The following is a 12934-nucleotide window of genomic DNA, read 5'->3' as shown; positions in this document are numbered from 1 at the left end:
GTGGACCAACTGGAGAAAAATTCAGTCTGAAGCAGACAGCCCCAGTCACCATAGCCATTGGAGAAGGAGATGGAGAAGTCTTGTGGAACCTGAGAAGGCTAAAAAGAGAGGATCTCCTGGAACATCCTGCATGGGCTAAGGGAAGGAATGACTGTGGACTGTTGGAAATGGAACCTGTCAGACTGACTGGAAAACCACCTCCGTGTGTGAAACAATGTCCCATCAAGAACGGACAGATTGTGGCAGAATTGTTGGATGCAATGCAGCTGCCAAAGGAACTGGCAGTGATCAAAGTAAAGGCACATACAAGGCAAGACACCATTAAAGCAAGAGGCAATGCAATGGCGGATGCAGTGTCAAGAACAGCCGCAAGAAAAAGAGAGGGAGGAGATAACGAAACGACTAATGAGAATGGACACGGAAATGGAAACACGGACGGATCTAACGGTAACAGGAACATTTTTGAAAATGACAATGAGAAATGCATGATGAGAGTGACAAAGAAGGTCAAGGAAACATCTGAAGAGGGAAAACGGGAAAGTTTGGCCAACATTATAGACATGCAGAACAGCTCGAGCCGAGAAGAAAAATGGACTTGCGGCGAAGCTCCATGATGACAACTTGTGGAGGTTTGGAACACGAACAGTGGCTCCAGAAAGTCTTCTGCCATATCTGGCGGCGCAAATTCATTCGCTTGGACACGTGGGAGTGGAGAAGATAAGGAACAGATTCATACAGGTCTGGTGGTCACCGAAGTTCACAGCAACGGCCACAGACATCGTCAAGTGGTGTGTCACCTGTCGGCAAAACAATCACGACAAGAAGGTTAAGTTGCCAATGCTGAAGACACCAGCTCCACCAGGACCATTCAGAGTTCTCCAGATAGATTACATCACTCTTCCCAAGTGTAAAGGCTACCGAGATGTTCTGGTTGTGTCCTGTGCAAGTTCTCCAGGGGGATTGAGGCATTCCCTGCACGATCTGGAATTGCACTACACACTGCCAAAGTCCTCGTGAAAGACATCATTCCCCGATGTGGATTGCCATAACATAGTCGGCAGTGAAGGTCCAGGGTGAGAGAAAAGTGGATACATGCGAGCCATGGCAAACTAATAGAACCGCCTGAAACATGACTGCTTGGGTAGGGTACGAATTCTATCTGAGTTTCCGCCGATCTTCTTTTAGGGGTGAGGTGTGAACTAGAGGGGGGAAGATTCACGGGAGACTTTCATTTTGACAGGGAATTTATGAGGTCAGGAGAAATGAAAGGTTAGGGATCCGAGAGTAGAATCTTTCTTTGAGAACCCGAGCATGCTCAGGGTGTTGAGGTAGTGGACTCTTCTTGACACAAACTCATGTTATGAAAAATTATAGACTTAGATAAGTCTTATAATTGATTTTGATGATTAAATATGTGTGATTACTGATATATGAAATGTTTAATCTGAGGACACAATTACAATTGCCGATTTTTGAGAATGATTACAGTATCAGTTTTTTCGTCAGCAGAAAGTGAAGAATTCTGAATGGTTTCAGCACTAATATCTGTTCAAATTAAAGTTGAGATGGAAAAGTTGTGTTTTATTTTCATAATCTTTGTTCAGAACACATACAACCGTCAGTTTGTTAGCTAATAGAAATTTCGTGAATATGACGTTCAGGCCTATAAACTATAAGTTTACCTGCAAACCTTCACTTCTTGTCGAAGCAGATAGTGCAGTGGTCACAGGCAAAGGCTGGTACGCGGGAGAGTGGGGTTCGATTCCCGTGTAATGTGTTTTGGCGGAGTGAGTGTGCATGTGTACCAATGTCTCTGGAGAGAAGGCGCGCAATTTGAACAAGAAATCGGTTCTCAAACGGAAGTTTTGATTGCAACAATTAGCTAGTTCATGCACCAGGGTGTAAATAGCATGCAGTACTATAAACACCTGGGTACGAATAGCATCCACTTCTAACTGTACATTGATGCAAACAGCATACCTTATTCAGAGTGTCTATTACACAGCTGAGCTATTCACACTCTTATGTAACAACAAAAAACAAACATGTTGCTTGTTTTTAAAAAAATATATATATTATTACATTGTGTGATCAATATGCCAGATTAAATGCACAGGGGTGCAAATACCATACACTGATATTTGTACCAGACAAGGTACTAATAGAACACATTGCTGTGTGCACCGGGGTACGAATAGCATACATTGATATTTGTACCAGACGGGGTACTAATAGGACACATTGCTGTGTGCACCGGGGTACGAATAGAATTCACTTCTTATTGCACCAGGGTACAAATAGCATACACTGCTAATTGTACCAGGGGTGCAAATAGCCTTACCCATACATTTTTTAAGAATTATCGAAGAAGTATCGAAATCGCAATTCTTGACGTGGTATCGGTATCAAAACAATAATTTTGGTATCGTGACAACTACACTAGTCTAATTTCTTGGAGTATGCGCAAACAATACTTGGGTTTTCGCACCAGCAGCAATGAATCAACATAATCAGTCGAAAGGAGAGAACTAAGGCTTAGACCAGTGTTTCTCAAACTTTCTCCAGACCAAGGACCACTTAATCAGTAAAAAAAGCGCCTCACGGACCACCTAGCTAAAAAAAAAAGTAGACCTACTTCAACAGTAAATTACACAATAGGCCTACTCACTGAACCACCTTGATTGTCTTTGCACCTTTGCTTATTGTGTCAGAGAATATATATTTTTTAAACTAGCATGGCTTACATAGGCAGTGTTGCAAAAATGTTTGGATTTACATACAAGTTGGTTCAATATTGCAAACAACTCATCTATATTATATTATACCACGTCTGCTCACGGACCACTTGGGCTAGCTTGCGGACCACCAGTGGTCCCCGGACCACACTTTGAGAAACACTGGCTTAGACTCATAGGTTTGGACCTATAGCCTAATAAGATTTTGTCTTTTAATTTAGATTTTATTATGCTGGCAGCTATTCACACAATTTTAACATAAGCAAGATGCAACAACCATTTCTAAGAGGCCTATAAACGGCAATTTCTGGCATTACTACTAGCATATGAATGCATTAGCCTATTTATGTTGAAAGATGTGAAAGAAATGAATGACACAGGCTTGCACAAATTCATCATTTAAAATAAAACGTTTCACTTTAGCTATCATTGCGAGAATAGGCTACAATATGGAAAATGTTTCAAAGTTCCCTTTGAGTCTGATCAGCTCCAAAAATGTATGGGATTTCCTTAGCCTGTGCTACACCTTTCCAACAAGTTTTGTGAAAATTGTACCGGTAGCTTTTGCGATATTGTTGACAGCCCTACCTCACCGCAGTAGGGTGCAGTAAATGGAAGCTTTTGATAGCGCACGCCACTAACGAAAAACAGAAAACCACCAGGACAAACCACTCAGGGGTGTAGGCTACTCTGGAACCATCACTAGGTCACTAATTTGTGCGTTATTTACGTTTGATTACATTTCATATGGCGGTGCGTGTTGGTTTCCTGTAGGCCTATAGCGCTTTTTTCTTTCTTTATTTTGCTATGTCCGTATATTGGGGGGGACATTTTGGTCATATTTGAATATTGGGGGGGACACGTCCCCCTCAATGTCTATGGTGACTTCGGCCCTGGTTCCACCACCAGGATAAAAGACGCAGATTGACCAGCCCACGCTTTCATCCACCATTGTACACAGTATGGCACGCTTTGGCAGTTAAGTTTGTTTATGTTATTGTTTACTAGTTTATTTCTCCATGTTGTATGATTTATAGGTAGACTTAAATTGTCATTGTGCAGTTGATCCGTACAATGCAATTTGCTTGTGCAGCTTCTAAAAACAATACTCACATACACACTCACACAAAAAAAATAAATAAGAATACACATTATAAAAAGAACATATCAAAGCATTAACATGGTTCCAGTGCTTGAAGTTCAATTTTAAAGTGCAACTGTTTTGCTTTGTTTTATAAAATAAAAGTTTGAAATGCTATGGAGTGCCCTATTTTTTGACTGATATCTCAATTGTAACTCCTACTTCTCAACAGTTTCTCATTGAAATGTCTCCTCATTTGCTCTATTATTTCTCCTAAGGAGAAACAAGTTGTAAGTGAGACTACACTCAAACATATAAGAGATCTCCCGTATTTCTCCTGCTTCTCAAACTAATATCTCTTATGTGACTCCTACTTGTCTCATTGCTATGTGTCTCATCTTTTGCTTGTATTATTTCTCCTAAGGCAAAATTAGGAGAAATAACTGTGACAAAAGTAATACTTAAATGACCCTTAAAAGAGAATCACCATTTTGCCTCCTTAGCAACAGAAGGGATACAAATGAGAAGCAAAAGTTTCTCTGGTGCCCCTTGAATTTTTGCCCTCTATATGAGCATATACAATTGCTTAGTACAGCCGTAGCTAATTTTAAGTCTACCATGTATGGTTACGTTTTCATGGCTTATACCCCAATTGTCAATGGAGAAATTGTATTAAATTCTTACTCAGGGTATCTGCACAAGTGCAAATTTAAAGACTTTTAAGACCTTTTCAAGACATCTAAATGAAAAAATTAAGACTATACCACAGCAAAAAGATACATACGACAACTTCTTTTATGCAATAGTTTTTTTCTACTAATTTTAACCCCCACCCCATTTTGGATGTCTACAGAAGTTCCCAAATATATTTTGGCAAAAGAAAAATAATTGTGTGTGAATTACCTTCACAGCTAGAAATGCCCAATTTTAGGGTCTGGGCTGCTTGCTTTTGAATCTGGCTGTACATATCTGGTTGTGCTTACTGGCTGAGGCTGACTGTTCTTCACCTGTGTCTGTAGTAGCCTAGGCTACTTGCCAAAAGATATGTGCACTGGACTGGATTCCCTTCAATATTTTTTTCAAAGTTAGACTAAGCTATTTAAATATTTTAATAGGCCTACTTTATATAATTTACTATGTGCATCTATTGTCCCATATGCAGCACAGCAAATTAAAGTTAATCCACTACTTTACATTTTGCATACCAGTCGTATCTAAACCAATCAAAGCTGAAACATTGTAAAACCATTGACTTGTTTTAAATTAAGAGGTCCTCCTGGCATGATCCTGCTGAAAACTGCTGGTTTCATCTCAAACACTCACGTATTATGAACGCACGTTTTTTTTATTTAGCCAGTCGCCGACATTCAAAAAATATGCGGTTATATTTCACAACTTTTGCGAAGTAGGCTAGGCCTACTGGGACACGCTGGATATTTTCTTCCCTAGGCTAGGCCAGCAACACACGCTGGAAAGATCAACTTAACATGTACAGTATTTTCTCCTGACTGCAAAAACGTTTTTCGTCTTTTTATGTCAGTCCGTGGTTCCTTCATAAATTGCGCAGCAAATTATCAGACGAGTGACAGAAGCACTGCGCATAATTTGACCAGCAGTCTTTGCGTCCATAGTTTGTGAAACGTTGCTGCATCCGAGCAAAGATTCTTGATGCCCACCGCAACTCCAAAAAGAAGGACAAATGAGCGTCCGACTTTTAAAATCCATGTGTCCGGCCTAAATTCGAACGTATGGCCAACCTATCGCTAACTGGCTTACCAACTCTTTCTCCCACTCACGTAGGCTACCTGCGTATCTCTCAGGCCTCTGCACGAAAACGTCAGGCATATTTGTTCATAGCCTATTGTACCGTTTTCACACCTTTAACCACACCGTGAAAAACATCTTACTCTGCAACTACACTTCCTACCGTAGCCTCATAGTCACTTACAGTATACAATTGCTTTTTAAATACACGAAACCTGATGGAGACATTTCACTCACTCTCTTGCACTCGCTCACTCGCTGGCGCAAATTTAATACCTCCCTTTCGAAAATTCAAGACATCCCAGACAATTTAAGACTTTTTTAGGCCTTAGGGCCCGTCCACACGGAGACGCTTTTTGGGTTAAACGCAGAGGTTTTGCTTCGTCTTGGCCGAGCGTCCAAACGAATCCTGTAAACGCACTGCCCGAAACCGCACTTTTTTGAAACCTTGTCCCAGAGTGGAAAAATCTGAAACCGTAGCCCTTTTGAATTCGTTTGGACAGCAAAACCGCACATCCTTGCGTATCGATGATGTCATCGCCACACCTCAGCTGCCCTGGACTTGACACTTATAGTGTTGCCTAACAATTCTAGTTTTCATACATGACATTACCTACGATTACACTCCGTAGGATAAATATCACAACTGATGCTGCTCAGCGCCGATAGCTTATGACTTGGTGGACTGAACACTTTTTTCCCGGTGTTTTTTTATGCATTCTAGCTAGCCTGTCAGTGACGCGAGAGAACTTAAGTTATTAGGAAAGTGCGGTGTAAGTTTACATTAATTTGTGTGTAGTGCCGGTGTCATTCATTTATTTTACATGTCTTACAACATAAATAAATGCATTCATAGTGAAGTCAGATATGAGCATACAAAGACGCTTAGAACTCGTTAAGCCTAATAGATGCGCACTAAATGCGAATGCGCGATTTGATGCAAGCAAAAGTATCGACTGTTACTAACAAAGGTATTATACCAATATTATAAACGTGGCGACGGAATAGCCTAGAACGTGGGTACTTTGCGGTGATAACCAAAACTAATGTGAATCGAAGACTATCCTACAACCAAAGAAAGTAAAGGAGATTATTTTTACCTGCGTTAGCCAAATAAAGGACGGGACTGCACCCTTCACAAACCGTAACAATTAAGTTTATTAGTTTTACAGTTGACGGTTCACTATAAGTCCACACAAACAATGGTTTCCTTGCACTAGCCATTTCGTCGTAGCCTATTGTCTGTCTGTTTGCATAGCCTACAGCGCTGTCAATTTCTGTAAAGAAACAGTGCCACCTATAGGCCTGGGATATGAAGTAACGTGTTGAGATGGATCCGTTTGGACGCAAATATTCTTGATACGGTTCCAGGGAAGACGGAGGAAAAAAATATCGGTTTGGTACGTGTGGACTAGGCCTTAAAAACCGAAAGCTGTATTTAAGACTTTTTAAGGATCCGCGGGAACCCTGTTACTTCCGGAATCGGCTGTGGGCGGGACTGATGGTCTATTAATACAATTGTCACCATGTGGGGGAGGGGTGTGATAGCCTGTGATGCTGGGGGTGAGCGTTGCACTGGGAGTGAGTGGTGAGGTGTGGGTTGGGCAGGCAAGCAAGCAAGAGTACACTGTAAAAAAAAAATCTTAAAAAAACGGTAATTTTCTGGCAGCTGGGGTGCCAGAAAAATACTGTGAAATAACAGATAATTACTTTCTCATAAAAATACGGTTATTTTCCATAATTAAAATACAGTTTGTAGTTGTAATTTTAACACGATTTTGCCTTATTTTCATGTTGTTTTTAATGTTTAATTAGAAACAGTCACATTTTAAAACAATGAAATTACCTATAAATATGGTAAATAAATGTTGTATTACGAATAATACTGCTTAAATTTAAAGAAATGTGCTGTTCTTAGCTGGTTTTTAATGGAAAAAGGTTGTATAATAATTTATATTTGATGTAATATAACAGTAAATGGACATAAAATAATGTTCTTTAATCTTTCAAAACATGTAAAAAAATGTTGAAAAACATTGTCTTGGGTTTACAATTGCAATAATTTACTTTTATTTTTAGATCACATCAAATGCATATTTAGTTATTTTACATTTGTTTTTAACATTTACTTAAACAATTTGTTTTAAAACAATGAAATTACCCATAAAGATGGTAAATTAACATTGTAATATCAATAATAATGCTTAAATTTACAGAAATGCGCTATTAGTTGGTTTTAATGGCATTATTTTATGTAAAAAGGCTGTATATTACTTTATATTAGATGTAAAGTAACAGTATACAACAATAATTTCCAAACAAACAAAAAAAAAGTAAAAAAAAAAAGAAAAAGAAAAAGTTGAGTTACCAATTTACAGTAACATTTCTATCCAAGGCATCCATAACTTGGTCATAATAGTCACCATACATGGATTACAAACTTACATTAAAACCTCACTGGAAATGAATCCATACTCTATCCAAGGCATCCATAACTTGGCCAAGTAATCCACAAAATTGATAACAATTTTGATAGCTTACATGAAACCTCACTGGATATTAATCCATAACAGTCTGTAACTTGGACAAAGTATCCATAACTTGTGAGCACTTTTTATTCCCTCCACTCTTAGTCTGCAATTCTGGTGATCAGTGTGAGAACCTTTGGACTGACTGCAAGTTTTCTTTTGGTGGCATTCCGCTCCACTTTTGATCCCTTGTCCGGATTTATCTTGAAGAGGCACCTGTCAAATGAAAAAAAAAAAACTTTAGTCACTGTGGACTGTACTGTAATTTAATGTTTTCATACATTTGCAATAAGGTTACACAACAGTGTAGACAGAGCTTGCTTGTGAAAGAGTGTTTGGACATACAGGGAACTGTGGAATTCAAAGAGATCAATAATACATTGTCCTACTCCGTGTATGTGCATTGTTGTCGCTGGCTTCACAGTAGTCTATGTCACCGGGAGACCCTTCCGCGTAGTTTGACACCACCCATGTCTCTATAGGACCAACGGGAGTCGAGAAAAATATATTCTAAGCCAATGAGGCACGCGAGCCATGAATCTGTCATCCAACGTTGATGGGCCAATAGCGTTGCTTCTGAATGAGCTTCCGACGCGGGACTTACATGTCCGAGTAGCCAATGAGGAGACGATTTCAAGGATATGCGACACATCCCCCCCATCCCAATTCCTTCCCGTGTTATGCTAATGCGCAAAGAGGCTTGTAATTTCTTCATAAAAGTGATTCTGTGCATACAGATGCATATACTCACCAGAAAGGTGCATCTCGTCAGACTGTGTTACTGGACTTGTACTGGTACTGGCTCTGCTGAACTGTTGGTTGCTCTGGTTGCTTGGAGGACTGTCCAAGACATCTTGTTGGCCTTAATAAAGGACAGATAGTAGTAATACTTAACCATACAGACATCACATAGCTCAATCTGGGTATATTAATACCTAACATAATTATATACTCAGTAGCCAATTGACACATATCAAACTGTTCCTTTCTCAATATAATGCAGTACAGTACATCACCACTAACATCCACTATGAAATCAATGATGAACAAGGTATAGTTTAGTTATCACCTTTTTGAAAACATCAACAAAAATGTAGAGAAGATTCTTTGAAGTATAATTCATAGTAGAACTTCTGTATTGGACTGCATTCATTTGAACAGGTGTATATAATAAATATATTTTGACTGCACATTTTTCTAATGTCAAAGTCGATTGTACAAATTGAAACACATACTTGACTTTTTGAGCAGTGACAGAAGTTTCCTGGCTTCAATTGGTCTCAGGAAAGAAAGGAGGTCACTCTCCTGCAGGTAGCTCAGGTCTTCCAGGTCCTCAACTCCTAAACCTTGCAGACGCTCCAGCAAAGGCTCAGGGCCTCTCATTTTAGGAAGACTTGATTTGATGAAAGACAGAAGTGGGCTCTCTATATCCATGATATCCAAACATTAGTGTCAGATTTTAACTTTTAACTTACTCTGAGTCAACAATGCTATGCTTAAGTGAAATTATCCTTGTCCCACAAAGCTTGTACACAGGCAAAGGATAATAATCTAGTTTCTGCTCAGGCTTCCAACATTTCATGCTCTGCCTTGCTTGCAATGCAATGCTGGCATATAAGACATGTCATGAGGTGTAACAATAAAGTACACATGCTGGTCCTGCATCACAAGCATGAGCTCAATCTGTCCGAATTCAAGTGCCTCACCTTGGTTTAAACACAGAAAGAGTCCCTTTTTGTACTGAGAGCCTTTCCACTGCACCTTGTTAGCTGACTCAACATTGGGTTCTGTAGAAAAGGCAAGAGGGGTAATAATCGATTATTGTTCATTGTTGCAGCTCTAAACAAATGTTTGTCTTTCTTTCGCACTACTAAGCAGATTTTTGGTCGCACTCTGGAGCCCTGAATAAACTATCCGAACATATTTTTGCTAAAACTAGTAGACTACCACACAGTTGCTGAACGTATGTTATTTCAGCTTTCAGCAAAGTTTAACCAAAGTCCTATACCTAGCTATATAGTGAACATAAATAGCAGTTCCATTCACGTTTTAGTTTACTGTGCTAATGTTGGCTAGCTAGCGAAGTTAAGCGCGAAAATAATTAATTTATTCCGTGCCCAAGAGAGTGTTTCATTGGCATCACACACTAGCAATGATAATAAAAATAGTACACAATATATAATTACACAACGTGAAGACGCCGACGCCGCCGGTCATGCTTTTGTCATCATAGTTAGCTAACATGTCAACATGCTAGCGGATTCGGTGCCGACTGAGTAAACTCGGAGGCATGGTGGTAAATAAACCTACTCAGCTTCAGTTTGATACTTACCTTCTAGCTTCGTCCTTCCTCCAGCCTTGACATCGGGCATTAGCTGCTATTCACTTTGAAGTCGACCAAACGGGAACCGCCGCGCGATGTTGTTGGGTTGACACCGGTTTAGTGTTAGTTCAGCCAGAGCGTAACGTCAAAGACTGATGTTTCCAACAGCCAATGGGGTGTCTTCTTCTTCTCAAACAGATCCTGTTGACCAACCCAAACGGGACCCGCGCTTTTCAAAGCACCGTTGTTGTCGTCACGTTGTTCTGGTTCAGGTGCCGTGAGACGGTTTTTTGGTTGTTGTTTTTTGGTGTACGTGTGTGTGCAGGGAGACGTTGCAAATTAATGCTCTGTCATAAGATCTGTTCTGACAGAATGCAATGCTTTTAAGTGGTAGGTTAAGGAAACAGATGAAAAGCATACAGGCTAGTTTATGTGGTTTTATCCTGGTATTGGCCTCCTTCACTTTCCCGATGTCTGTTTAGATGTCCTTTCAATATAAATGTTAATAGCCTATACTGTTAAATGTTACCATCTAGGAAATTACAGTAATTGTAGTTATTTTCAATGAAAACATTAGTCACTTAACGAATAAATTATAGTAAAATTACTAATTAAATAGTTATTTTACTTTTAATTTCTCAGTAATTTTAAATTATTTTCTACTTTTTTTAGAGTTTTAAAGTTGAATTTTACAGTTTATTCCCTTAAATAACAGACAAATATTTGTGAAATTACGATATATTTGTGAACGTATTTTAACAATAAATATATGGATTTCTAATAGGGTTTTTTTTGTAAAAGAACAGGGATATTGTGTGTTTTCACAGTTACAGTGATTTCATGTTAGTTTACATTTGACATGTAAAATCACAGTCTCTTTTTGTTAATTAAATGGTATTTTAAAAATACAGACAAAATCTGTAAAATAAACAGTAAAATTCTGTTATATTACAATATTTTTTTTACAGTGTAGTGTCTGAGTCAGCAGGGGGTGGTGGACAGACTACTGCCATTCGAGCTGGAGCAGGGCAGTCAAACCTGTTGTAGAAGTGGTTCAACTGGTTCGCCCTGTCCAGATCTCCCTCTCAGCTCTGCCATATCCCCCTTCCTAAACGCCATCTTTTTCCTATTGAGAAGGGTCTTGACATTGCTGGTTATCCAAGGCTTGTTGTTTGTTTTTATGGGCTAGGTTTGCCCAGGTTGTTTTTGTTGCCGTATTTGGAGCCTGGGTTGTCCATAGAGATCGCGTTTTTTTACAGTGAAGGACAGACAGCTAGCGGTTGGTTAGGTGATGTTTTCAGTAAGTGACATAAAATGTTTTAGTCTAAAAAACGTGTGACATCGCTTAGAGCACCTTTAAGTGATTCAATGTTTTTTTTTTTTTTTTTTTTCAGGAATCTCCCCACCAACATTAAGCCAGCAGCTTTCCATCCACTATTGTAATTCCTCTGGCATTACATTTCTAGTTATGATATATAAAGTCAAAATTTCGAGATTTAAAAGTCAGACGTTTTATACCAGGGGTCTCAAGCTCAAATGAGCTGGGGGCCAATTCTGCAAACGTCATCTGATTGGAGGGCCGGCTATTTCTGAAAATGCAATGTTCTTTTTTTCAAATACCACACAAAACTGCAAACAGAAAGTGCAAGTGTTTTTATCTAGTTTTAGACACCTGTGCTAGCAACCTTAGCTTATAAATAAAATAATGATAAAATAAATATTAATACAAATTATAAAATAAATGAAAAACATAAAAACAGGTATGTGTGTGTGTTTCACACCAAATAAAAATATTTCCTCTCATAACTTTTTTAAACCTGGCAAACTAGGCATCAGGGTTAAGAAAGCAACATCATTGGATTTTTATATCAAAATTTCAAAAGGCCATGGCTTGAAAGTGGTCAGAGATGAAGTCCTACTGTAAATGTAAAAATCTTTGAGTAAAACAAAAGTTTATGAAGGGGGTAAATTTACCCATGTAATTTGTCACTGGATGGCAAGCGCCTCAAATTATGCACCTTTCAGTAAATGGATGAACATATTTAAGCAGGTTTACTTTCCTTTTTTCATATTACCCACATAACAAATTAACAGGAAAACACCTAAGATGTATACCAACACCTAATATGTTGTGGTTTAGTAATAGATTACTACAATATAGGCCTACAATAAAGTATTCTGGTCAAACAGTTCCTATCGCGGGTAATCTGCAGTGCCCAGAAGTTCGCATCATATTGCGGGTGACTTTGTAGTTCTTTAGAGCCCTATTTCTACTAGCCCTGCTGTCTGTACCACATCCATTACGGACACTATCATCACGATTACCACTGCAACCTCCAAGCTATGTTGGGCAGAGGGTCGAAACAAGCATGGTATGCTTAGTGGACACCGTTGTATACACGCACCTCCATTCACAGACGCACCGTGACTATCACTGTCATAGACGATCGATCATAATCTCCAAAAGGATATTCTCCTTCAGAATTAGAATAGGTGAATAACA

The 12934-nt window shown here is 39.0% G+C and overlaps 1 protein-coding gene across 1 annotated transcript; it reads right to left on the bottom strand.

The window, feature by feature from the left end:
- Positions 1-7810: 7810 nt before the first annotated feature.
- Positions 7811-10902, bottom strand: LOC121695590. The gene is made up of 5 exons (XM_042076579.1): positions 10441-10902; positions 9815-9895; positions 9344-9532; positions 8860-8970; positions 7811-8324 (listed from the first exon to the last, which is right to left on the bottom strand). Exons 1-5 carry the CDS (start codon positions 10478-10480, stop codon positions 8308-8310), a joined length of 438 nt encoding a protein of 145 aa, XP_041932513.1. The 5' UTR covers positions 10481-10902; the 3' UTR covers positions 7811-8307.
- Positions 10903-12934: the final 2032 nt, after the last annotated feature.

Source organism: Alosa sapidissima, chromosome 2 (genome assembly GCF_018492685.1).
Source record: "Alosa sapidissima isolate fAloSap1 chromosome 2, fAloSap1.pri, whole genome shotgun sequence".
In the NCBI taxonomy this organism is placed as follows: Eukaryota; Metazoa; Chordata; class Actinopteri; order Clupeiformes; family Clupeidae; genus Alosa; species Alosa sapidissima.
Note: the sequence above shows the minus strand (reverse complement) of the source record. Positions and strands in the feature narration are given on the sequence as shown.

Excerpts from the sequence above, each read along its gene's own strand:
- LOC121695590 (XM_042076579.1), bottom strand. The coding sequence starts at position 10,480 with ATGCCCGATGTCAAGGCTGGAGGAAGGACGAAGCTAGAAG. Across the intron at positions 9,896-10,440 it reads AGGAAGGACGAAGCTAGAAG|AACCCAATGTTGAGTCAGCT; the intron begins GTAAGTATCAAA and ends CCTTTTCTACAG. Across the intron at positions 9,533-9,814 it reads CTTTCTGTGTTTAAACCAAG|AGAGCCCACTTCTGTCTTTC; the intron begins GTGAGGCACTTG and ends TCATGGATATAG.